General features: G+C 37.6%; 2 protein-coding genes across 6 annotated transcripts; both read left to right on the top strand.

Annotated features, from left to right (window-relative positions):
• The first annotated feature begins 3687 nt into the window (after window positions 1–3687).
• Window positions 3688–10466, top strand: LOC125476512 (potassium transporter 11-like). 5 transcript variants are annotated; one of them, XM_048582733.1, is made up of 9 exons: window positions 3688–4096; window positions 4714–4829; window positions 5134–5356; window positions 5900–6145; window positions 7360–7410; window positions 7550–7810; window positions 7918–8091; window positions 8664–8918; window positions 9257–10466. In XM_048582733.1, the coding sequence occupies exons 1-9, from the start codon at window positions 4024–4026 to the stop codon at window positions 10297–10299; spliced, it is 2442 nt and encodes an 813-aa protein (XP_048438690.1). In that variant the 5' UTR covers window positions 3688–4023; the 3' UTR covers window positions 10300–10466. The 5 variants fall into 5 exon arrangements, with proteins under 5 accessions (XP_048438690.1, XP_048438689.1, XP_048438693.1 ...); XM_048582732.1 differs by having other exon boundaries at window positions 5131–5356; XM_048582736.1 differs by having other exon boundaries at window positions 4475–4829.
• Window positions 10467–12895: 2429 nt separating this feature from the next.
• On the top strand, window positions 12896–24747 carry LOC125476433 (potassium transporter 11-like). The gene is given in 16 exon segments (XM_048582610.1): window positions 12896–13000; window positions 13473–13700; window positions 14188–14434; window positions 15120–15153; window positions 15273–15631; window positions 15814–16240; window positions 16242–16677; window positions 16851–16964; window positions 20479–20619; window positions 20903–21128; window positions 21325–21570; window positions 21953–22003; window positions 22114–22374; window positions 22465–22632; window positions 22872–23126; window positions 23473–24747. Coding segments are annotated over 16 exon segments (4326 nt in total). The 5' UTR covers window positions 12896–12910; the 3' UTR covers window positions 24516–24747.
• Window positions 24748–25271: the final 524 nt, after the last annotated feature.

Raw genomic sequence — 25271 nt, 5'->3', positions numbered from 1 at the left:
AATACTCAGCCAATCATTTAGTCTTTGGAGAGACGCCTTAGCACAAACTAGTGCTAATCTTCGAAGTGGGAAAAATTTAGCGAATCAGGTAACAATATATTATTTGTTTGTTTGTACTATACCCCAATTTACATTTTTTTAGCTACTTTGATTATAATTATTTCTTCTCCCACATTGTGTAGACACTTCAAGCATAAGGTTGGTATAATGCCAAAACCAAAAATAAAAACAAATCATTTACCGATGGGAATGTTGGAATATTGTCAAAGATTGTCCTAAATTCAGAGTTGTACCTGTCGGTCCATAAGTTGTCATGAACAACACCTCTCTACACTCTACATCTGTTCATGACTCGCATGTTCATAAAACCGAAACAAAAGAAGTGCTAGAAACGCCCCCTGAACAAGCGTCTGGGTCGACCCGATATCCAATTAAGCCTTTAGGTAAGAAGGCTTCAAAGAGAAAAGGGAGTGCTTCCAAGAATGATTATGGAAAATATATGGAAAAACTTGCTCGCCAAGGTGAAGAAAGATTCGATTGCGGAGCAAAACCTCATCAGGGACTAAAAAATGGTTGATTTCTCCATCCTCGCTAGGGGTGGGAAATTTTGCCATAAACCGATTTAGCAACCGAACCATACCAGTCGGCTCATAATGGTATGGTATAGTTTTGGCATTTTTTCATAATCAGTTGACATTTTATCAAACTGACAATTAATGGCATGGCTTTGGTAATTGATTTTGTATGTCGGCGGTATGCCATAACTACCAATATATGTGTGTGTGTGTGTATATATATATATTTTTTTTTTTTTCTATTTAGATATTTTGGGTATTTTTTACATGCTTGACTCCTCAGTTTTAGGGTTTAGAAAATAAATGACTCATTTGTTTTAGAGTTTAAAAAATATGTGTATATATATGTATATGATTCATACTATAATAAATATAGAAAATATTGTTAACAAAATTGATAGCATGATGATTACTGATACTATATATACACGTACATATATATATGATTTTGAATGTATATGCGTTGCTTATGTTTAGGATGATGGAGTCTAGCCAATCAACCGCTAGTATGGATTAACCCAAAATGAACCACGCAATGCAACCGAACAAGCACCTCAATCTGAAAATCAAATTGAGCCCTTGGAACTAGAAAATAACGAGGAAGAAGTGGAAACCACCGGTTGTGCCATTTGCCAACTGAATCAGCCAATAATTTTGGCTGAACCAATTTTTGGCAACCGCAAGAAGATGGTTGGTTAGCGGTAATTGATTTTCGGTAATTATGTATATGTGGCTGGCATGTGGCACAAGGAATTTGGCACGGTTTGCCAACCGAACTCAACCCTAATCCTTGCTATCTCATCCACTTGGTCTGCATATGCTCCATATGCAAACATCCGCATGGCAACAATAATTTTTTGCTCAAGAAGGAGACTCGTAACACCAAAATCATCATTATTTTGAAACAAAGTAAGAATCATGGTTGCAAATAACATCATGATTTTGTTGAATAAATGTCGTTCCAATCTAAAATGACGCCTAAAGTACGTATGAGGGAATGCATTGTTACGGGCAAAATAATCGTCCAAAAGATCCTTACCTCGTCGTTGCCTGCTTCTATCAATGTTTGCGGAACGGCTGGGCCTGCAGATCTGAGCCACAGCTTCGATGACTCGAGGGGAATGTGAGGCTCTTTGGCTTCTTGCTTCGTCATCTCTCCTTTTATGCTCCTCATCCTCTTTCTCTTCCATCTCATTTTGGGCCACCTGGAGATTGAACATTTTATCCCCTTGCTTAAACAATTCTTTCTCTTGCTCCTTGGTTTCCCACAACATCCTTGAAGAAGAAGACATTGTAAGAAGGAAGCATAAACTATAAATAATGATAGAGATTTTGATTTTGGTGAAGAAAGAAACAAAAACTATGAATAATGATAGAGATTTTGATTTTGGTGTGTGCTTTCTTAGGATGGATGATGGGTTATATAGAGGAAAAAGAAAGCATTAGGTTGTAGATAATGCCACGTGGCATGCCGTCATTCGTTAAAAATCTGATCGAAATCTATCATCAAATATTGTAAACAAATTGTGACATGTGGCGTAACGTAATCGGTTAAAAATCTTATCAGAAATATATCCTCAACGATTCTGAAAAGGTAACGACACGTGGCACGACGGCATTGTATAAAAATTTTATCGAAATCTATCACCAATAATTGTCTTTTCAGATAATGACACGTGGCGCAACGAGAACGATTAAAAAATCTTATCCGAAATTACAAATAAAATTATTTTGTATTATTTTATAAAATAAAAATTACTAATATTTTATTATCTATTGCCATTGTTATTCAGTTTAGAGGTGAAGATGCAAAATGCAGTTACTGTTCATTAAAGGAAATTACTGTTTACTAGATGGATTCAATAATGAGTAGATCTAGAAGATATTTGTAACGCTGAGGTTGCTCTAAAGACATCTACTAATCAGTGCGAGTGTATAAATACACAAAGAAGCGAGGTTCCACCAGATTTGACACACCCAATCAACTAATCAGTTTCGTGGGCCCACCCCTCACGTTAAAAACATTAAACTTGTGCACATCATATATCACGCTTCAAATATTTTATTCTATTCCATCTGTAACCTTCTTATTTAACTAGTTCCCAAAAAAACACTCTTCTTATTTAACTATTTGTTAAATTTAGCTCACTTGATTAATTTTTTGGAGTGCTACACTACTTCTTGATTTGCAACCCGTCGAATCGATTGCATTAAAAAAAGATTAAATAATAAAGGAGGTATAAAAAGTTAAAAAAGTATATGAATAGTACATTCTAATTTTTTTTCTTTTACAAAGGCACCAGTTTCATTTATGAAAAAAAAAACACGATCCATTACGTTCCCCCCGTTTCATTTACAAACAGGTCCGGTCTAGTTTCTTTAATTTTGGACCCAGCCTGGCTTGTGGCCAACCCTAGTTCGAATCAGTGTTTAAAATATCGGAATCGGTGGAATATCGATATACAAATTTATGTTAATAGTGATAGATATATTGATATCGGTTGTCTTCGATGGAAATAAAAGAAATTTGCTCAATAATGTGGAAACTTACAATGAAACTTTAGAAAATGTCTTATGGTAATTTGTCAATATTCAACCGATATGTCAAAAATATCGACGAAATCTATCAATTTTGACTAAAATTTAAGAGTGTTTTTTCGATATAATGTGAAGTTTAGACTTTACCAATTTTTCAGATCCTTCTCTATTTTTTTTATGGTTCTAACTAACTTAACTATGTCAAAATACGCAATAAAAGATTAAATATAAGTCGACATGTTAGCCTTAGATATCTCCTACTTAATATTTTTAGACAGAATATCTGCTAATTATATACCCGAACGTGTTTTTTTGGTTCAAATTAACAAAAAAAATTTGTCAAAAATGTGGGAGGTTCCGGGTTTGATACTTCAAGTTAGTGAGTTTGCTTAACCGAAGCCTTAGGCAGTGTGAAATTCTCCATAATCTCGCAAGGTCTGCAAGAGGTAAATACCCGTAACTTACCATCAGCTATTCATTTTTGTAAAACGAAAAAAAAAAAAAAACTTTTTGTCTCTCTTGGACATAAATAACCAAAAACTAACAATCAAACTTCTCTTCTGTGGATTTACTTGTGCATAAAGAAAAAGAAGAAGCAACTTCTCCTCTTTACTCTCTCTCTCTCCTCTCCTTGTCTTTTTTCTAGATATTCTCTCTGCATTCTCCTATTAATTGGCGGAGAGATGCTTCATGAGTAAATCCTTTCTTTAAAGCAGCTGTGTGTTTTTCTGTTATTTGGCTGAAAAGCTCGCCCCTTCAATAAATAAACTCCCAAGACGGACTGTGAAAACCTGCGCTGCAAAAGGACTTCCTTTCTGTTTCAGCCAGCCTTTGTTTTCTCCTGCAGAAAACCGACTCTCTCTCCCACTCTCTCTCTCTGTTCATCTTCCCTGCTTTAGTGCATCATGGAATGCTTCTTGATCATGTGGCTGAGACTCAACCACCCCACCAGCTGACCCCACCTGGGAATTCCAGTGGCAAAAGTAATAATTATCACTTCCTTGTTTCTTCTGTCGTTTCCTTGTCTGTGTGAAGTGTTCTTTGAGCTCTTCTGTCATCAATTGCCAATTGGGTTTCTGGGTTTTAACGGGTTTTGTTCAATTCCTGAATTTTGGGTATATTTGGCACTGAGTTGAATTATAAAACTTTAGTTTTAATTCATTTTCTTGGTGGGTTTTTATCAAAAGATTGGAACTTTGGTTTTTGTTCTTTCAAGCTTTTGGTGGGTGTCAACTTTTTGAGCCCTGACAATTTCTGTATAGTGCTTTTGGATTGTCTTTTGTTGTTTTAAAAGATATTTTTTTGAACTGGACATATCATCCTAATCAGTTTTTGTTGTTGTTTTCTCTTTTGGTGTGCAGATTGTATTGTTTTGTTTCTGGGTTTCTATGCAAAGTTGTATTGGGAGTAAATTTTTCAAGTGAAGATAAAAAATTGAAGATCTGGGTCTAGCTTTAAAGTCAGTTTTTTGTGATTTGATATTGGTTTTGTTGAGTATTCCTGTTGTGGGATTTGGATTGTGAGGAGTGAGGGGATATCAGAAGGAATAAAATTGTGGAAGCTGCAGAACCTTTTGAAATTTCAATGTCTTCAAACGCAGAGGTTAATGGAGACAGTGATACCACCAACAAAGGCAGTATGTGGGTTCTGGATCAGAAGCTTGACCAACCCATGGACGAGGAGGCTGGCAGGCTGAGAACTATGTACAGGGAAAAGGTACTCTCTCTCTAATCCTCCCACTTCCCTCTTACATATGTGTATGTCAATCTGTAACAGTTCAGAAGTAATTCAATGAAGTTAAAACAGTTTTTACTCCCTGTATAAGAGTTTATACCTTCTCGGGCTAAACTATTAGTAAGTAGTTCTCTTTATTCTTTGTTGGACGTAATTCAACTGCTATGAAAACGACTGGAATGTGGTATATGCTTATAGGTTGAGTAATGGCCTGTTATTAGTTGATTTGCAAGATAATGTATGTTCTTGATTCTGTTTGCTGATCCAATTTTCGATTCTCCAGAAGTTCTCCGCACTATTGCTTACGCGGCTTGCATTCCAAAGTCTTGGAGTGGTTTTTGGAGATTTGGGTACTTCTCCCTTGTATGTTTTCTACAATACCTTTCCCCATGGGATTAATGATCCGGAGGATGTGGTTGGAGCTCTTTCGTTGATTATATACTCTCTTACCCTTGTACCGCTCCTCAAGTACGTATTTGTTGTTTGTCGGGCAAATGACAGTGGTCAAGGTAAACCAAACTCTACTTGTAGATTTGCTCCATTAAATTCAACTGTTCTGGTGTTTTATGGGATTGTAAAATGGACAAAGCACATGTTTACTATTATTTGCTATTACAGTTAAAATATGCCTACTTAAAATCTATGCTAGCGTATAAAGTGATCTCTGGCAGAATTGTTTCGAAAAGTAGCATATACTAGTGTCTAGTGTTCGGCTTACATTAATGATGTACGCCTATAAATTTTTTACTTACCGATTCAATCCCCAGCTCACATCATTGGTTATGTGTTTTAAGTTATGCGCAGCAATGTGTGAAGCTATACTTACACATGAAGTGATTATTTTGGCAACACTGATACATATACTTCTTAATTTAGAATAAAGGTTTGGTAAGTTTTCATTTTAGTTCTTCTCCTGAAATTGATTAAACATGACATTGTGTCCGCTTTGTTTTCAATGTTCTCGAACTACATGCCTCCAAGAGTTGTATGGTACCTTTTGTGCTTATGAGTCACCGTAAAATCTTATGGAGCTTGTGGTTTCTGCGTTGCAGGTGGAACATTTGCTCTTTATTCACTTCTCTGTCGGCATGCAAATGTTAAAATTATTCCTAACCAACACCGGACTGATGAGGAGCTAACGACATATAGTCGTTCTACTTTCCATGAACAATCATATGCTGCAAAAACCAAGAAGTGGTTGGAGGGGCATGCATCAAGGAAGAATGCCCTTCTTCTTCTGGTCCTCATAGGCACTTGTATGGTGATTGGAGATGGAATTCTTACTCCAGTTATATCTGGTACGCATTCCACAGTAGGAGTTATCCTAACCTTTCTCCTAGTAATTAATCTACCTGTTTGTCCTTTTTTTTTTTTTTTATTATCTACTTTTTTGGTGCCACAATAAGTGAAAAAAATTAATTAGGAGAGGCCCAATGGTGCACTTAGGTACATAAGAAGTGTACACACAAGAAGTAATCGAGAAACAGAGAAACTTCTTATTAAAAGGCCCAAAGAAGTTAAGAAACAAAGAAAAGCTAGAAAAGGATAATGTGTTCTGGAGGTCAATGTAGTTATCAACATGGATAACTATCTCAAAAGTCAGCCTTTAGCCAATACATAGAGTGCTGCACTCAGAAAGATCTAACATATCTGTCTAAACAGAAAAAGAAGTAATCCAAACTGTATGACTCCTCATCTTACTAAAGGGCCATGCCAAGAAGTAAGTGCCGAAGAATGTTCTTGGAAGCATCCCACGATCCACTAAATAACAAAAGCACAAAGGCCTACAAATCACATGACAATGTATCAGGAAATGATTTATTGATTTTCTGCATGCTTACTCAGTCTTAGGTTTTCCCATGTTTTTCTCGGTACTCAGTGGTTCCCTTATTAATCTCAGTATCCGCAGTTTCAAAGAGTTAATATCTTCATCATTCTCAAGAGATACAATGCATTCCATTAGTCTTGGTATCTAGTGATGTCTGGGAAACTGTCGCAGGTTTTATTGAAGAAAAATCTGGTTCCACTTCCATGGGTTGAAGTAATGAGTTGGAAGTGGAAGTTGGTTAATGTCATGTCATCCTGAACTATCGGACATGATATGGCGTATTTTCTTCATACATAGAAGACAATTAAAGTTGCAGATTTTAGGCACCATATAATTGAACATCTTCAATGTTCTTTTCTTGATTCTGGAAGCAGAAAAAATTTCGCTGCTTGAGATTTCCTACTTTGTCTAACAGTTTTCCGTAACACCAATACCCTTCTTATTTACGTAATTAGGAATGTACAACTCTCTTGCATTTTCCTTTATCTCAACTCATCCTTCATTCCAAACCATTTGGGTTGGCTATTTTAATTATCTTTCCCAAACAACATGGAGTCCTCTTTTTTTCTACTCAGTTTGATAAAAAAAAAGTGACACATCAATATCAATTAAGTTAAATTTTTTCTATTTTCCTCAGGTTCACCGCTCATTAGAAAATGACTAACTATGCTTTGCTTTTGACAGTTTTATCAGCTGCTGGTGGGATCAAAGTCAGAAGTCCTGGCATGAACAGTGGTACCACTAAATTCCGTGGAGCTAAAGTTTACTTTTTATTCTTTTATAATTGTCGATTTTTTATGATTGCTGCCTCTGCATCTTTCTCCCTCATTACTTGAACTATTTCTTAACTTGTACTTTCTTTGTTGTGGTACAGATTATGTCATACTCGTTGCTGTTGTAATATTAGTAGGTCTGTTTAGCGTGCAGCATTATGGCACAGATAAAGTTGGTTGGCTCTTTGCTCCCATTGTGCTGCTTTGGTTTCTATTAATTGGAGGTATTGGCATTTTCAACATCTGGAAACATGACAGTACTGTTTTGAGAGCTTTTTCCCCCGTGTATATATATCGGTATTTTAAAAGGAACGGGAGAAATGGTTGGACTTCCCTTGGGGGTATTATGCTTAGTATAACAGGTAAAGTTTCTGTATCCAAGTTTCACTTTCCAACTCTTTTAAGTTTCAACAAAATTCTACCACATCTCTGATCTTGGATTCTGATGGAAAATTCTGAATGATTACAGGGACAGAAGCACTCTTTGCCGACCTTGCCTATTTTCCAGTTTCAGCTGTACAGATTGCGTTTACTACAGTCGTGTTTCCTTGCCTTCTTTTGGCCTATTGCGGACAGGCTGCCTTCCTTGTGAAAAATCATGCAGACAAAACTGTGCTTCAAGCATTTTATCTTTCTATTCCAGGTTTCTTCTAATTTATATTTTGCATTTAAAGGATGCTCATATCAAACATGGTGGTACACATAACGGTTTTCTCAAAATTGAGGCATAACATTTCAAAGTATAGTTTTTGATAGAATTAAAGAGCATGCCCTTCACTCCTCAGTACCTTTTTTAGTCTTTTTAATCGTAACTAACGTAGATTGTTGGGTCTATTTTTTTGTACAAAGGAGGTCAAGGTGGGGATGGGCACGCTCAAACTTTAACTTTGAGTGTGAGAGTAAATACTTTCTACCTTTCGAGCTACAATCGAGCTACAAGTCCCCACTTCTCTATTTGCTGAGAGATTATTTGATCAAATATTTGAACGAATATGATTGCTTTGAAGAAACTCATCAAAATCGATATGACACAAAATATATTTAGTAGTCTTTTAGTTGGAGTGGGTATGTAATATTTCCTGTACAGAATTTTTACTGTGCCATCTAAAACATAATCTAAGAAAAGCGGGGAAACAAGTAATATAATGTCTTATACAGTAGGCACTAGGCAGCATACTGTTGTTCCAAAGATGCTTACTGTTTCTCTTACTGCAGAACAAATATACTGGCCAGTCTTCATTGTTGCGACTCTTGCTGCCATAGTTGCCAGTCAAGCGACAATATCAGCAACATTTTCAATAATCAAGCAGGCTCTTGCACTTGGCTGTTTTCCTAGAGTCAAAGTTGTACATACATCAAAGAAGTTCCTCGGCCAAATATATATTCCAGATATTAATTGGATCCTTATGATTCTTTGCATTGCTGTGACTGCTGGGTTCAAAAATCAAAGCCAAATTGGAAATGCTTATGGTAAGTTCATCCTCTGTTAAATCTTGTGAAGCTTACGTAAGCCATATTCTCTACTCTGTGCAACTAGACTCAAAGAACATGTAATGTAATTGCGAAATCTTCTTTGAAAAAAAAATGGTTGAAAACTTCTTTAAATAAAATAAGAGACGGGAGAAGTATTTGAGATAAACTCAAAGGTGAAGAAGTCGGGAGGTGGTGAACTTTTTTTGAGACAATGTAGAGAAATAGTTGCTGACCTGCCGTTGTGAAATTGATTTATGATGAAATTTTTACTAGTTTAAGCTCGTTCTTCCAAAATAAGCTTGCACTCACTTGAGTTATATTTTATGTTGCTACAGGGACGGCAGTTGTAATAGTCATGCTGGCAACCACATTGCTTATGACTCTAATCATGATATTAGTGTGGCGCTGCCATTGGATTCTTGTCGTTACATTCACCAGCTTGTCGCTGATTGTGGAATGCACTTACTTTTCTGCTGTACTCTGCAAGGTTGATCAAGGTGGATGGGTTCCTCTTGTGATTGCAGCTGCTTTTCTTCTCATCATGTATGTTTGGCATTATGGTACGTTGAAACGTTATGAGTTTGAGATGCACAGTAAAGTTTCAATGGCATGGCTTCTTGGGCTTGGCCCCAGTTTAGGACTGGTTCGAGTCCCTGGGATAGGACTTGTGTACACCGAGCTTGCAAGCGGGGTGCCCCACATCTTTTCCCACTTCATCACCAACCTGCCTGCAATCCACCAGGTTGTTGTCTTTGTCTGTGTTAAGTACCTCCCTGTATACACCGTCCCAGAAGAAGAAAGATTCCTCGTCAAGCGGATTGGCCCCAAGAGTTTCCACATGTTTCGTTGTGTTGCAAGATACGGTTATAAAGACCTACACAAGAAAGATGATGACTTTGAGAAGAAGCTCTTTGAAAACCTTTTCCTGTTTGTCCGGCTTGAGTCCATGATGGAAGGGTGTTCAGACTCAGATGAGTACAGCATCGGTGGCCAGCAAACTGAGAGATCAAGGGACGGCCTCTTAACTAATAATGGCAACACAACCACTTCTACCGTAGACCTCAGTATCTTATCAGTGGACTCAATTGTTCCGGCTAAATCTCCACCGCACGCGAACAATACCGTGAGTTCGTACGGGCAGATGAGCAGCCAGAATGAGATTGATGAGCTAGAGTTTCTGAATAATTGTCGAGAGTCCGGGGTGGTGCATATACTTGGGAACACGGTAGTGAGAGCAAGGAGGGATTCCAGGTTCTACAAAAAAATAGCCGTTGATTACATTTATGCATTTCTCAGGAAAATTTGCAGGGAGAATAGTGTGATCTTCAACGTTCCCCATGAGAGTCTATTGAATGTTGGACAGATTTTCTATGTGTAATTTTTTGTCCGTCATAAAATAATTACTTTATATCATATGTAAATGCCAATTGTATTTTTTTTAAATTCTGTATTGTTGCAACTATAGTTACAACAATAAAGTCTTAGACCACTAAGTGGGTGGCTATATGTATTCTAGCATGCTAATGCGCTTGGTTTTGCACCAAATCTTCCGTTAGCTCCAAGTACTCTAAGTTTTTTTCTTAGAATCTCTTTCTAAGTCTTCCTCTATACTTTTGGCCCTAACTCTGCCTGATAATTGCACCTTCTAACCAGAGCATCTGTAGGTTTTCAGTTCACATGTCCAGACTATCTTAACCAATTTTTTCTCATTGTCACTTCAATTGCGTCCAATCCTACCTTACCTTGGATATCCTCATTTTTAATCATGTATTTTCTCATGTGCCCACACATTTAACGAAATATTATCATCTCAGCTACACATTTTGGGCACATGTTGATGCTTGACTACTCAACATTCTAAGACCATCTCCAACAATGGGCTAAATGCCAAATTTCCCCCCAAATTTCCCCCCCCAAACCATCTCCAACCCATGCTAAAACATTGGGCTAAATGCCAAATGTTAAAGTTGGGCCAAATTCCCCCCAAAATTCCCCCCCCGCGCGACTGGACTCGCTGGCCCAAAGGCCAGTCTCGGCCCGTTCACTCGCGTACGCGCCCCACGCGGTGCGCTTGCAGACGTTGCCCGACAGGGTGGGCCCCGCTGTCAGCGGGTTGTCGGCCACCCAGCTGAAGTCCAACGGCTATTTTTGCAATCCAACGGATGTGTTTCAAGGACCGTTGGTTGATCCAACGGTCCAAATTCAAATTTGATTTTTTAAAATATGTTATTTTAAAATACATTGAATCCAACGGCTGAGATCAAATATAATCAAATCTAACGGTAAAAAAAAAGATCTAACGGCCCAAATTTAAATCTAACGGTTAAAATAATTAAAAAAAAATATTTAACTCAAAATTCACCCAAAAACTCTATAAATACCTATGTATTTGTTCAAACATCCACACAAAACTCAAATTTCTCTTACAATTCTTCCAATTTATCTTTCCACCATTTCTTTCCATTTCCAAATTGTTCAACATGGCAAGGGAGCATATTAGAGGTCGTAATTGAACAATTCTGCATCCTCAATCTCCATCCTTGCTTGGTATTGTGCCATCTGCATTGCCATACTACGCCTTCTTCTATCACCCATTGATGAGATATTGAGGATTTTTAGGAAACAAAAACTCTTTGAAAGTTGAAAATGGGTGAATATAAAGGATGATTGAAGGTTGAAAGGTTGTGTGATCAACAAATATTGGACATATGTTTATATAGAGGATGATTTCTGAAAGTTTGGTGGTGAATGGTTGGTTGAAAGTTTGGTGTTTATATAGTTGGTGAAAGTTGAAAGTTTGGTGTTTATATAGTTGGTGAAAGTTGAAAGTTTGGTGTTTATATAGTTGGTGAAAGTTGAAAGTGTGGTGTTCAACGGTTGGTGAATTGAAAATTTGGTGTTCAAAGTTTGGTGAATTGAAAGTTAGCCTAGGGTTGAAAGATTGGTAAAAGTTGACGGCTTGCTTTGTGGGAAATTTAGTGATTTTTCAATATTTATCGGAATTTAAATTTTTTTAGATTAAAATGTTCATAAAATTAATTTACGATAGTCTACATATTTATTTCTTTTAAAAAAATTAATTTAACAAAAAAAATAGCATAAGTTCATTCTTTAATAATCCCGGGCTAAAATTTTAGGCCAGAACGGTTGGAGCAGAAAAGTTGTTTCTGGGCTAAAAGCTAAATTTTCCGGGCTAAAAAATTTGGCTTTTAGCCCAACCATTGGAGATGGTCTAAACCACAAAGCATTATAGGCCTTATTGCCATCCTATCCTATATTTTTTTTTTCCCCAAAGCTTTAGTGGCTTACTACAGTTAGTATAATATTAGGAATGCAATTAGACTGTTCAGAAATGTCACAAAAACTTGTGAAAAATGGGATTATCTGTTTTTGCCTTCTGTTGAACTCGGTACTTGTTTATAGCTTTGACATGGGAAATGTAAATTCTGGTATTTAACAAACGTCGAGAATCTTCCTTGTACTTTTTTTAAGAGAAAAATGTCAAGCTCCAAATTTTAGTTCTTTTTTTTTTTTTTTTGGTAGAACTCGAGAAAGAGGAAGTGAATTCTCTCAACAAACTGAGCGGGAAACTCGTTGCATGTCAAGCTACGTGCTTGTTGCATCGTGTCACTCAGTTTTCTACAAAGGTCTTGTCTTCTACGTAAAAATCTGGATATTTATTTCGTTTTATTTCCCTTTTGTTACTTGAAATGCAAAATCTATAAATAGGCGAGGCATCAAAACATGATCCGATTGCATTGCCCTCCGGAAAAATATGAGACGAATAATAATTCCTGCCCCTAATCCTCTACAAACTGTTGTCCCAAGCACCAAGCAAATTCTGGGGTACCACAAGAAAACCTCAAGAAAAAAAATGGAAAAATAAAATTATTCAAGTGAAGAAATTGGAAAAATGTTGCTGGATAGGTGAAGTTCGAGCACGGGAAGAAGAACCCATTTGCATAAGTGAGCTGCTGATCACTGCAACAATGTCTGACAATGGAGACACTGAAAAAAAAGGTGGGGTCTGGGATTTGGATCAACAGCTCGACGAGCCCATTGATGAGGAGGCTAAAACGGTCAGAAACGTGTACAGGGAGCAGGTTCTCTCTCTCTCTCTCTCTCTCTCTCTCTCTAAAACCCAGTTCAACAAATTTGGAAATGTCAAAGCTAAAGTCTTTAACTTGTGTAAGTTGTTGAGATAGGGATAAGTAAAATGATTCAATGGACTGCATTTTCAATTAGGAGAGAAGTTTCGGTAGGGCTACCCTACTAGAGAAGCTCTCACATTGATCGGAAGTAACATGGGTCAGGTGACACCAAAATATAGGAGGTCCCATGCATAAGTGAGATGTGCCCTACGATTGACATGGTCCGGATGTTGCTACCGATTTTTTTCTCTTCAATTAGACGTAGTCAGAATTTTCTTATTAATTGTAAACTCTTTGATGGCAGACATGTTTTGAATGCAATTAACAGATATTTGAGGTAATGTGTTATTCCTAGGACTAGCTTTTGGTCCTGTTTCTGATTGCTCTTGGTTCACTTCAGACGCGTTGTTCAGTGGGAATGGTTCTACAGCTTGTATTTCAAAGCCTTGGTGTGGTCTATGGAGATTTGGGCACATCCCCCTTGTATGTTTTCAAAAATACATTTCCTGCAGGAATTGATGACCCGGAAGATTTACTCGGAGCTTGATCGGTTATCATATATTCACTCACTCTTATTGCACTCGTGAAGTATGTTCTTATAGTCTGTAGAGCGAATGACAATGGTCAAGGTAGACTGATCTCGACCGATAAATTTACTTTATACTAGTTGGTAATACTTTGACTGCAGTTCTCAGATGATTGATCTAAATTTGACTTTGTTGATTGTTCACTATTCGGTACAGTTGCATAAAAGATTATGGATGGTTTTTCGAGCTGTTGAGTTGTTTCATGTGGCCTCAATATTGCAGTTCATTTACATATTTCCTCTTCGTCCTCTTAGGGTTGATTGGTGGTTCTTATGTTTGTTTCCCTTGGGAGCGATTGAAGGAAGGTTTTCTTCCCGAAGATTTCATGAATTAGAAAGGGGGAGGATAAAGTTGGTGAGGGGGAGGGAACAGATGAAAGTTTGGTGTACAAACACTATGTAAATGTATACAAGACATCCGCGTAATACAAACGTTTGACTAATATCATGCATCCTTTGCTATGTGTACTTCTGATACTAGTCTACTGTAAAATGCAGTTCCTGTAAGCTTATCCTCCTCATGGTTTCCGGTGGAACATTTGCTCTTTATTCATTACTCTGCAGGCATGCAAAAATAAAGACTGTTCCCAACCAAGACCATAGCGATGAGGAGCTAACAACATTTAGCAGTTCTACTTTTGGTGAGAAATCATTTGCTGAATGCACCAAGAGATGGCTGGAAGGACATGCAGTGATGCAGAACATACTTCTTATTCTTGTCCTGATTGGCTCTTGCGCTGTGATAGGGAACGGGATCCTGACTCCAGCCAGATCAGGTATATTATCATCATGTCGTAGACTCGTAGGATCATTCTTCTGTCTATATATGTTTTTAATCATCTTACAGATTTAGATCATTTTCGACAAATATGAAAGTGAGTAGGTTACATGGAAGGTAAATCGGTTTAGGCAAGTATAAAATGAACAAGTGATGGATAAGCCAGGTTTATCGGATACTTTTCGTAATTAGTAGACAAAAAGAAGGAAACAAACAACGGAGAACTTCTTGTCTCCGATGGTATTCATGTTGCCATTTTATTAAGCACCTGCTCTTAAGATGAATATGTAGTCCCACTTTCTGTAACTATCTGCACAAATTCGAGATGAAAGCGAGTTATATCGATGAAATGTCAAACTTCTCTTGGGACATCTTCGAGGGTATCCATTATCATGCAATTTGTCTAAATTGAGGAGGAACTTTGAGTTGATTTTGCACAAGCTTTATTTGTTGACCTGGCTGTCAATCTCTAACACATATAACTCGCTTTCATATCGGTCTATGTGCAATTTTTCTAGGGACATTGAGGCCTCGTTTCCATTGAGTTGAATTTGCACGAGGCCTTAATATGTTCTTTAATGCTAATGAGGTGAGTATGATTCTTTCTCAGTTCCATTGGACGCCGCTGAACCATATTCTATTTGATAAGTATATGTAATACTTAACCATACTTTCTTTAACAGTACTGTCAGCGGTTGGTGGGATCAATGTCGGATGGTCCCCGAACAGTAACGGTATCTCCATGCTCCTGGATGTAAAGTTCTTCTATTTGCTTCATCATTTCTGTTACTGAATCATTCAATGTTCCAAATCTGATTACACATTTTTATATACAGGCGTAGACGTGCTTGTTGCTGTTGTTATACTGGTACTTTTGTTTGTCGTGCAACAATTTGGTCCAGAAAAAGTTGGTTGGCTGTCTGCACCAATTGTGCTCCTTTGGCTTATCGTTATTGGCCTGTGTTTGCTGTTGCAACTGCAGCTGCTATTGTTGCAAGTCAGGGCATCATCACCGCCACTTTTTCATTAGTCAAGCAAGCCCTTGCACTTGGCTGTTTCCCTCGAGTCAAAGTTGTACATACATCGAGGAACCCTCACCATATTTATATTCCAGACATTAACTGGATTCTTATGATTCTATGCATCTTCATAGCAGCTCGGTTTAGAAATCAATTCGAAATTGGGAACGCTGCTGGTAAGTTTTTTCTCTTGTTCCCACATATCACACCTTCTTCTCATCCTGCAGAATGTCCTATAGTTGTTTTCATCCTTTTCGATTACTTTCTTTCGTATCTACAACTTTTCTCAAGTGTTCAATTTCTCTGACGTTCTGACCGTTATTTGCATCAATTGATGTAATCTTATGTGTTGCAACAGGGACGGGGGTTCTTATAGTCATGATAGTAACCACATTTCTTATGACGTTGGTCATGATATTAGTTTGGCGCTGTCATTGGATTCTCGTACTTATTTTCAGTGTCTTAACGTTGGTGGTGGAGGGCACTTACTTTTCAGCTATACTCCCCAAGATCAATCAGGGAGTCTGGGTTCCTCTTGTGCTTACACTAGCCTTCCTTATCGTCATGTATGGCTGGCATTACGGTACAGTAATACGCTATGAGATTGAGATACACAGCAAGGTGTCGATGGCATGGCTTCTTGGACTTGGTCCTAGTTTAGTACTAGTTCGGGTACCTGGGATAGGCCTCGTGTACTCTGACATAGCGACTGGAGTGCCCCGCATCTTCTCTCACTTTATCACCAACCTGCCCGCCATCCACCCTGTTGTCGTCTTTGTCTGCGTCCCTACCTGTCTGCACACTCCCAGAAGAGGAACGGTTCCTCGTAAAGCGTATTGGACCCCAAAACTTCCACATGTTCCGTTGTGTTGTACGATATGGCTACAAAGACGACCACAAAAGGGATGATGAGTTTGAGAAGAAGCTCTTTGACAATCTCTTCACATTCGTCCGGCTTGAGTCCCTGATGGAAGGATCTTCGGGCTCTGATGTGTCCAGTTTACTGAACCAGGACGCCACATGGAACAATCACAGCGCCAATGCAGACCTGTCGATAGCATCAGTAGGCTCCCTTGAACCTGATGATTGTCCGGTGCATATCGGCCAGAGTTTGGCCTATGCCTCTGTCCCGCCAAGCAAGCAGCTGGTGGAGCTGGACGGGATAGAGTTCTTGAACCGGTGTAGAGATGCAGGGGCGGTGCACATACTTGGGAACACTGTCGTACACGCTAGGGGGGGATCGAATTTTTTCAGGAGGGTGGCGATTGATTACCTGTAAGCATTTCTTAGGAAGACATGCAGAGGGAACAGTGCGTTGTTCAATGTTCCTCATGAGAGTTTCTTGAGTGTCGCACAGATTTTCTACGTGTAACACTTTTTTAATTTGTAAATTAGCTTCTGCCTTCTCCGTTAGACAAAAAAGATGCAACATTCAGAACTAGACTACTAGAGCGTGGATTTTCCAACAGGCAGATCCTCAACTTCGTGAAAAACTTACATGCACAGGATGTATATTCTTCTGTGTTCCTACAACACTCTCGGGATAAGAATTTTCACTCTAAATTTGCTAAGAAACACGATGATTGGCTTAGAAAAACACAAAATCACTTGCACAAGAGATTTTTTTTTTTTTTGACCAAATGATATTCTAAATTTTTGTGATAAGGTGAGATTTGAACTAATTTCACTTTTAACATATTACACTAGGGCTTATTATATTAATACCCCACAAATTGTTGAATAAACCCCACATTTGCTTTTTAACTTAAAAATTATCTTAATACATCCCACATATTTTTCCATAATACACCCACACCCCACATTCTCAATATACACCTTATATTTTGTACATACACCCCACATTTCTCAAATCTTATAACACTCTTTTTTAATTTTTACAGACTGAATCTAATCATTTGAACGTTTAGTTTGCCGAAAGATTTCAAATCATCTAAACGTTTAGTTTGCCGAATGATTTCAAAATGATGATTTGCTAGGTAGGGTAACATCAGCAATGGCTTCATTGTTAGGTTTAACGTCGTGGTACGCAATTTTTGTTTTGACTTTCACGAACTTCATTTCTGCAGTGTGGAGCACTTGGAAAACACAAGGTTCTAAAAAACGTTAGACGCTAGTCTGGCGGCAGGCTAGCGCCTAGTGCCTAAGCGGCTAGGCGGGGTCTAGGCAGGCGCCTAGACGGATTTAGGTAAATTTATTGTATATCTTGTAAATAAGTGCATATTGATACTTACAAAAAATTATACTTGTATGAAATCCATGAATAAGATGATAAAAAATGATAAAATGCAAAAAGATTATCCAATAAATCCAAAATTTAAAAACACATTAAGCATATATGCCATATAAATTACATATATAAAGTGAGAAAGTGAAAAATGTGAAGTTTTCAAAAGATCAAGAAATTCTTCTCCCTATTTTAGGGTTTTAAAATAGAATAATAGAGATAAATTAGTAATTTAAGATATTTTAAAAGAAGAGATGTAGTATTGGAATTTTCTTAAGATTTTTTTAAATGGGAAGAGATAAAATCCCACCTAACGTCTTACCCCACATCTGCAACCCCTCTTTCACATCACCAAAGAAGTCTCAATCCAAGATCATGATGTAATAGTAGAGAAAAGATTAAAGAAACCAATTCTATTATTTAATGATTAATGATAAGGCATAGTGGTGAACGAACTGTAAATACAGTAAAGTGGGTTTCTTTCTCACACATCTTCTTCTTCTTTTCTCACACATCTTCTTCTTCAATCTGGGTTGTTTTCCATTTTCTCTTCCTCATCACTCACATATACTTCTTATATTTTTCTCTGTAAGTTCCCTTCTTCATCGAGTCTAGCATTTATAGAGCTGATTTGCAAATGCGAGCCTGCCTAAGATGAGAGGGCATGGAACAAAGGACCAGAGTTGCAGAGGCGCTGGCGATGGAAGAAGACCAGTATCAATCCGCCTAGACATGCCGCCTAGCACCACTTAGACCACCTAAAGCGCCTAACGAGCGCCTAGCTCCTCATCGATTTTGTAAACGATTTTCTCTAAATCGTATCGAACAACCACCACTCAGCACCTAGGCACCGCCTAGGCTGCTTTTTTAACACTGGGAAAACATTGGTATCCATTACTTCCAAACACCGAGAAATTGGAGAAAAAAATTTCTTAGACGAACAAAGGTCAGGAGATTTTATGTAAACTCTCAGTGTGATCCCTAAAAGATAAATATGAATATAGAAGTTTAAATAATGCAACAAACGCAAGATTAAATAATTATCGATGTCATCGAAATCACTAAAACAATGAAAAATATGAAGTCATGTGAAGCTTCCGAAACATCGATTTTGTGTTTCATTCGTTAAAAACAATTTTTCTCAATCAACATATTTGTAGTTTCATTGGTTAGGATTTTTTAAAACATGTTTGTAGCTTCCTAAACATCACAATATAATATAAAATTGATAATAAATCCCTTGGTTTATATTTTCCTTGCACTTGCTTTGACTAATGCCGTACTACTACGTCAATGTTTGTACGACATTGACTAAGTCAATGTTTGTATAACGTTGGTAATTGGCACACAAAACTAGCAGAATGTAGAAACATCACACTCATGGTAACATGGTAAAATAATGAGTATATTCGCCACATTAAGAATCTTGCATGTTAACAAAAAGAAGCTCGTAAAATAACATTCCAAATCTCGTGAATGATTTTGGCATTTGTGTCAGTTGCTTTTCACGTTGTTGGTAATTGTTGATTAAAAATATATATATTTCTGACATGCAAGACATTACACGTTACGAGATTTTTTTACCGTGCTTAAAAACATTTGTAACTTGAAATTCTCCTAGACATTTAAGGGTGAATTGATTTTTAAATTTGAAGTTTTAACGAAATATTTTCGGTATTGTTCATTTTTAACGAAAAAGCACATTTTTATATTTTTTTAGTACTATTTACTATATTTTTATTTGTCATTTTCATTAAATCAAAACTTTTTTTGGACTTTGAGATAGTTTTCCTTTTTAAATTTCTATTCAAAATTGAATCCGACCAGATCTTAGTGTCCAGAGCCTAGAGATCAATTCATCTGGACTGCACAAATTCAATCCAACAGTTCCTATTAACTCATTTTTCTGGCTCACCACACAAAACCAACAGCTCTAATTTCTTTTACATAAAAATCAGCGGCCCAGATAATTTGATCCCTAAACTCCAGACACTAAGGTCTGGAGCGGATCCAATTCCTTTCTGTTCAACATTTTATATTAAAAAAAATTAGGCCAAAACACAAGCTTGGTAATAACAATTGTCTTAGTAAGATCCAAGAAATTGACCCTGACAAGATTAAGAAATGACTCAATGATTGCCAAAACAAAAAAGGGTGCGAGCTTGAAGTCTGTAACTCCTCTTTTGCTCTGTAATGGCGTTTTCTCATCTCTCTCACTCTTGTTTTATGCTTTAATGGCTACTCGAAGTCTGTAAACCAAAATCCACCTGGGAATAGCACCTGGAAGTTGCAACCAAGGTAAATACACTAACAAATTTTGCTTCTTTTCCCATGTTATTTTACAATCTTTGTGTAAATTAATATATATATATATATATATATATCCTGGGTGTTCTTTGACTGTCATGGATTCAATGGAGTTCTGGGTTTTTGTTCATTTTTGGTGTGAAGCTCTGGATTTGATCCATTCAACTTGTTCATCTTCTGTGTTGGAATTCTGGGCGGTGCACTTGTTTCACTTGAATGCTTTTTTAGTGTTTTATACTTGATGATAAGCTTTTTAATTGGGGATTGCATATTGGTGTTTAGTTATTCTGGGAATTTTCCCTGGTAAGTTGGTAGCAATTCAAAAGCAGAATCTTCAGATTTCTAACATTGATATCTGTTTTGGATCTTGTCCAGCAGGGCTAAAGTTTCAAACTTTAAATTATAGAGGGGAAGGATTGAAAAGAATCTAGTGGAGAGGTGAATTGGTGGAAGGGAAGTAGAGTCCTTTGAATCATCGGGTTTCGAATGGCTGCAAGAATGGCAACTGATGAAAGCACTGATACGAATGGTAACGTTTGGGTTTTGGATCAGCAGCTTGATCAGCCCATGGATGAGGAGGCTAAAAGGTTGAGAAATATGTACAAGGAAAAGGTATTATCTCACTCCTTCACCCCTGTTCTGCAGTGGAACTGTTTGAAAACCGAATTCACCAGTACAAATAGAAATTCGACCTTGAACTTTCGAAATCTAGCAGTCCAGCAATTGGTTGGTTTGTTCATAATCAATTCATTAATGTCTTCAGAGATTTGTTGTTGATATTAACTTTTCGTACTATACGGTTGAAACGATTCCTTTATGTAACCTTGAAGGTATTCTGCTATTTCTGAACTATATTTGCTCTTGTTGCTGATCACTTCTTTTCTTATTCTTCCAGAAATTTTCAGCATTATTGCTTGTGCAGCTTGCATTTCAAAGCCTTGGTGTGGTATATGGAGATTTAGGAACATCTCCTTTGTATGTTTTCTACAATACATTTCCTGATGGAATTGGTGACCCGGAGGATTTAATTGGAGCTTTATCTGTTATTATCTACTCCCTCACTCTTATTCCACTCCTGAAGTACGTTTTTATTGTTTGTAGAGCAAATGACAATGGTCAAGGTATCGATATATAAGCTCTTCCTTCCCCTCCCCACCTTTGTAATGTTACCGTATTACCTTGAACGCTGTGCTCAGATCATTAATCAAAAGTATCTATGTTTTGATTATTCACTGATAGAGACAATAACATCGAGAGCTATAGATGCTGTTCTTCCGGGTTTTAGTTCATGTAAATTTATCCTCCCCATGGTTGCAGGTGGAACGTTTGCTCTATATTCACTACTCTGTCGATATGCAAAAATAAAGGCTATTCCTAACCAAGACCAAACGGATGAGGCACTAACAACATATAGTCGTTCTTCGTTTGGTCAGAAATCATTTGCTGCAAGAACCAGGAAATGGTTGGAGGGGCATGCATTTATGCAGAGCACGCTTCTTATTCTTGTCCTAGTTGGCTCTTGCATGGTGATTGGGGACGGGATTCTGACTCCAGCCATATCAGGTGCGCAGCTTCATTGTTGATATTGTAGGATCATTCTTCTGTTTAAATATCCTCATTGGTAATTTTCGTGATCATGTAGTTTTGTTTTATGGATATCCCAACACTTTCAACCTGCGTGATTAGTTCCTGTAGGCGTAACTTGTAAGGGAAGCATATTGCAATCCCTTATACTCTAACCAATCTTAATTGAGAAACTATTTTTTTAAATGGTAAAAGCTACTTCCTGGAAAGCATTTAGACTAGGTTAGAACATTAAAATACTCTACAGTTTATGATAACTCCCGCTGTGGCGAGTATGATTCTTTGTCAGTTCTATTGGAAGCTCTTAATCATATTCTGTTTGATAAGTATACTTAACGCTTAACCCTGTTATCGTTTGCAGTTCTGTCAGCAGTTGGTGGGATCAATGTAGGCCACTCCAAGATTAGTAATGGTATCTCCATACTCTTGGACATAAAGATACTGTTTCATTTGCTTCACCATGTTTGTTACTCATTGATCATTGTTTCCAAATCTAATCATAACTACTCGTTTGTTATACAGAGGTAGTCGTGCTTGTTGCTGTTGTTATACTGATACTTTTGTTTAGTATGCAAAGCTATGGGACAGATAAAGTCGGTTGGCTGTTTGCACCAATCGTTTTTATTTGGTTTCTCGTAATTGGAGGAATTGGCATGTTCAATGTTTGGAAGTATGATAGTAGGGTTTTAAAAGCCTTTTCACCTGTATATGTATATCGATTTTTCAAGAGGGGAGGAAAAGATGGGTGGACTTCCCTTGGAGGTATTATGCTTAGTATAACAGGTAAAATTTCGATATTCCATCCTTTTTTATTTGTGAAATTCAAGCAAGTTTGTGACATAGTCCCTGAAGACTGGTTGTGAACACTTACAGGTACTGAAGCACTTTTTGCTGACCTATCCCACTTCCCAGTCCCGTCCGTGCAACTTGCTTTCACATTGGTTGTATTTCCTTGTCTTCTATTAGCCTACAGTGGTCAAGCAGCATACCTTACAAAACATCCACACAACGTGATTGGTGCTTTTTATCATTCCATTCCAGGTTTGTTTGATTTCTTTAACTACAAAATATAACATTTAGGTTTTGGGTGTTTATTTTGCCAAAACTGATACCAGCTCAATATGTCTGAGAGATACCATGATACTCAAATTTCACGTAAAGTAGAAATCAGTTATTTAAGAAAACCCGTTATAAACTTTACATATATCATCAGAGTGGCATGAATGCCCTGGCTTTTCGGTAATGCGTTGCGGAAAGGTTCTGATTAATCGTTCTTGCAGACAAAATATATTGGCCTGTGTTTATTGTTGCAACTGGAGCTGCTGTCGTTGCAAGTCAAGCCACCATAACTGCAACTTTTTCATTAATCAAGCAGGCACTTGCATTAGGCTGTTTCCCAAGATGTAAAGTCGTGCATACATCAAGGAAATACCGTCACCAGATATATATTCCAGAAATTAATTGGATTGTTATGATTCTCTGCATTGCCGTGACAGCTGGGTTTAAAAATCAAAACCAAATTGGGAATGCCTCTGGTAAGTTTAATTGGATGTAGCTTGTATTATACACATCTTCCTATGTTAAAACATAATTTCATGAAATTTTCATTGTTTTATCCATCCATGAAAAGACATCGACTTCAGTTAGTATGAAATTTTTGGTATAGCATTGGTGAAGAAAGAATTTTCCTCCATATCATGCCATCTTTAAATTCTATGAAAATTTTATAGTGTTAGGAAATCTATGATGGCAATAAGGATTCAGGGTAACCATTTCTCTTCTCAAAATTATATTCTCACTGTTACTTGTCGTATCTCATTTCAAGCTTCTTGGTTGAAATTAAGATTGCACCAACTAACAAAATCTTACGCGTTGCAACAGGGACGGCAGTTTGTATAGTCATGCTGGTAACCACATTGCTTATGATTTTAGTCATGATATTGGTGTGGCGCTGCCATTGGATTCTTGTCCTGATCTTCACTGGCTTATCATTGGTTGTGGAGGGCACTTACTTTTCTGCTGTACTTCTCAAGGTCAATCAAGGCGGCTGGGTTCCTCTTGTGATCGCAGCAGCCTTCTTTATCATCATGTATGTTTGGCATTATGGTACAGTTAAACGCTATGAGATGGAGATGCACAGTAAGGTTTCAATGGCATGGATTCTTGGACTTGGTCCCAGTCTAGGACTGGTTCGTGTACCTGGGATAGGCCTTGTATACACGGAGCTAGCAAGTGGAGTGCCCCGGATCTTCTCTCATTTTATCACCAACTTACCGGCCATCCATTCTGTTGTCATCTTTGTCTGCGTGAAGTACCTTCCTGTCTTCACGGTCCCAGAAGAAGAGCGGTTCCTTGTAAAGCGGATTGGACCCAAGAGTTTCCACATGTTCCGTTGTGTTGCAAGGTATGGCTATAAAGACTACCACAAAAAGGATGATGATTTTGAGAACAAGCTCTTTCACAACCTATTCGCGTATGTCCGGCTTGAGTCCCTGATGGAAGCGTCTTCAGACTCTGACTTATCTAGTTTACTTGAGCAACAAACTAATCAGCCAGCAGATTGCGAGTTGAGCAATGTCAGCAATATGCACCACTCCAATCAAGTAGACCTGTCAATTGCATCAGTGGACTCGATCATGCCTGATGATTCTCCATCGCATGCAAACAACCCGACCTCCTTCATTCCGGCAAGCAGCCAGGCCGAGGCTGATGAGATAGAATTCTTGAACAACTGTAGAGATGCAGGAGTGGTGCACATACTAGGAAATACTGTCATAAAAGCCAGGAGGGAATCAAAACTATTGAAGAAGATCGCTATTGACTACCTATACGCATTTCTTAGGAAGGTGTGCAGGGAAAACAGTGTAATGTTCAACGTTCCTCACGAGAGTCTCTTGAATGTCGGGCAGGTTTTCTACGTATAGCATCTGCGCCAATGTTGTAAACTTCTAACACTTCAAGCTTACATATTGTCATCCATTTCAGTTCACTGTAAGTTGTGGACCGAAATCTAAGTCCCTCCCACCGGGAGATTTTTCAGCCAAATTTGTTTCAGTAACGAGTTTTCTGCTGTACTCCTCAAGGTCCATCTATTGTTTCATATTACTTCAAGTCTTCAATGGTGGACAAATAGATTAAGCAGTGTGATTTTGTGCTTGTTTATTTGTCTTCAACATTCCACTTCGAATGCTTCTGCTATATATCAGCACAGAAATTATATACACAAGTAGAAGGAAGAAAACAGGAGGAAACAGAAGGCAATTAAATTTAAAACAAACATTTAACAAGAGTAAACGAAAAAAGGTCTAGTAAAATTCAATCCGAGATGGATATTTGCTCCCGCAATGGTGTCAAATGACTCGAATCTTTTTCATAGGTGGATAATAGTTTATATCTTTGTCGTAGGTAGATAATTAATGATATTAAATATTATCATCATTAAGTAGAAAAGTGCTACAAGTTGATAACAATATTAATATTTCCTTGAAATGTCGAAAGAGGTCTTAAGTTCGAGCAAGGTTTCTTAATTGATTCACAAGGGAGTCGGGACCATATGTTTCTCTATCGTAATGCAACAATAGGAGTCGAATATTATTGTCAAGGTCACTCTAATGTTTATTTAACTCGCTAATTAGTAATCAATGTTGGGCAAGATTTCAAGTTCAAATTCCCCCTCCGTT

The sequence above is a fragment of a genome, unplaced genomic scaffold, assembly GCF_019419815.1.
Source record: "Pyrus x bretschneideri cultivar Hongxiangsu unplaced genomic scaffold, Pyrus_bretschneideri_v1 Contig19, whole genome shotgun sequence".
In the NCBI taxonomy this organism is placed as follows: Eukaryota; Viridiplantae; Streptophyta; class Magnoliopsida; order Rosales; family Rosaceae; genus Pyrus; species Pyrus x bretschneideri.
The sequence above is the reverse complement of the archived record's forward strand: the minus strand, read 5'-3'. Positions and strand labels throughout refer to the sequence as shown.

Excerpts from the sequence above, each read along its gene's own strand:
- LOC125476512 (XM_048582732.1), top strand. The coding sequence starts at position 4,024 with ATGCTTCTTGATCATGTGGCTGAGACTCAACCACCCCACCAGCTGACC. Across the intron at positions 4,097-4,713 it reads TGGGAATTCCAGTGGCAAAA|AGGTTAATGGAGACAGTGAT; the intron begins GTAATAATTATC and ends CTTCAAACGCAG. Across the intron at positions 6,146-7,359 it reads TCTTACTCCAGTTATATCTG|TTTTATCAGCTGCTGGTGGG; the intron begins GTACGCATTCCA and ends TGCTTTTGACAG.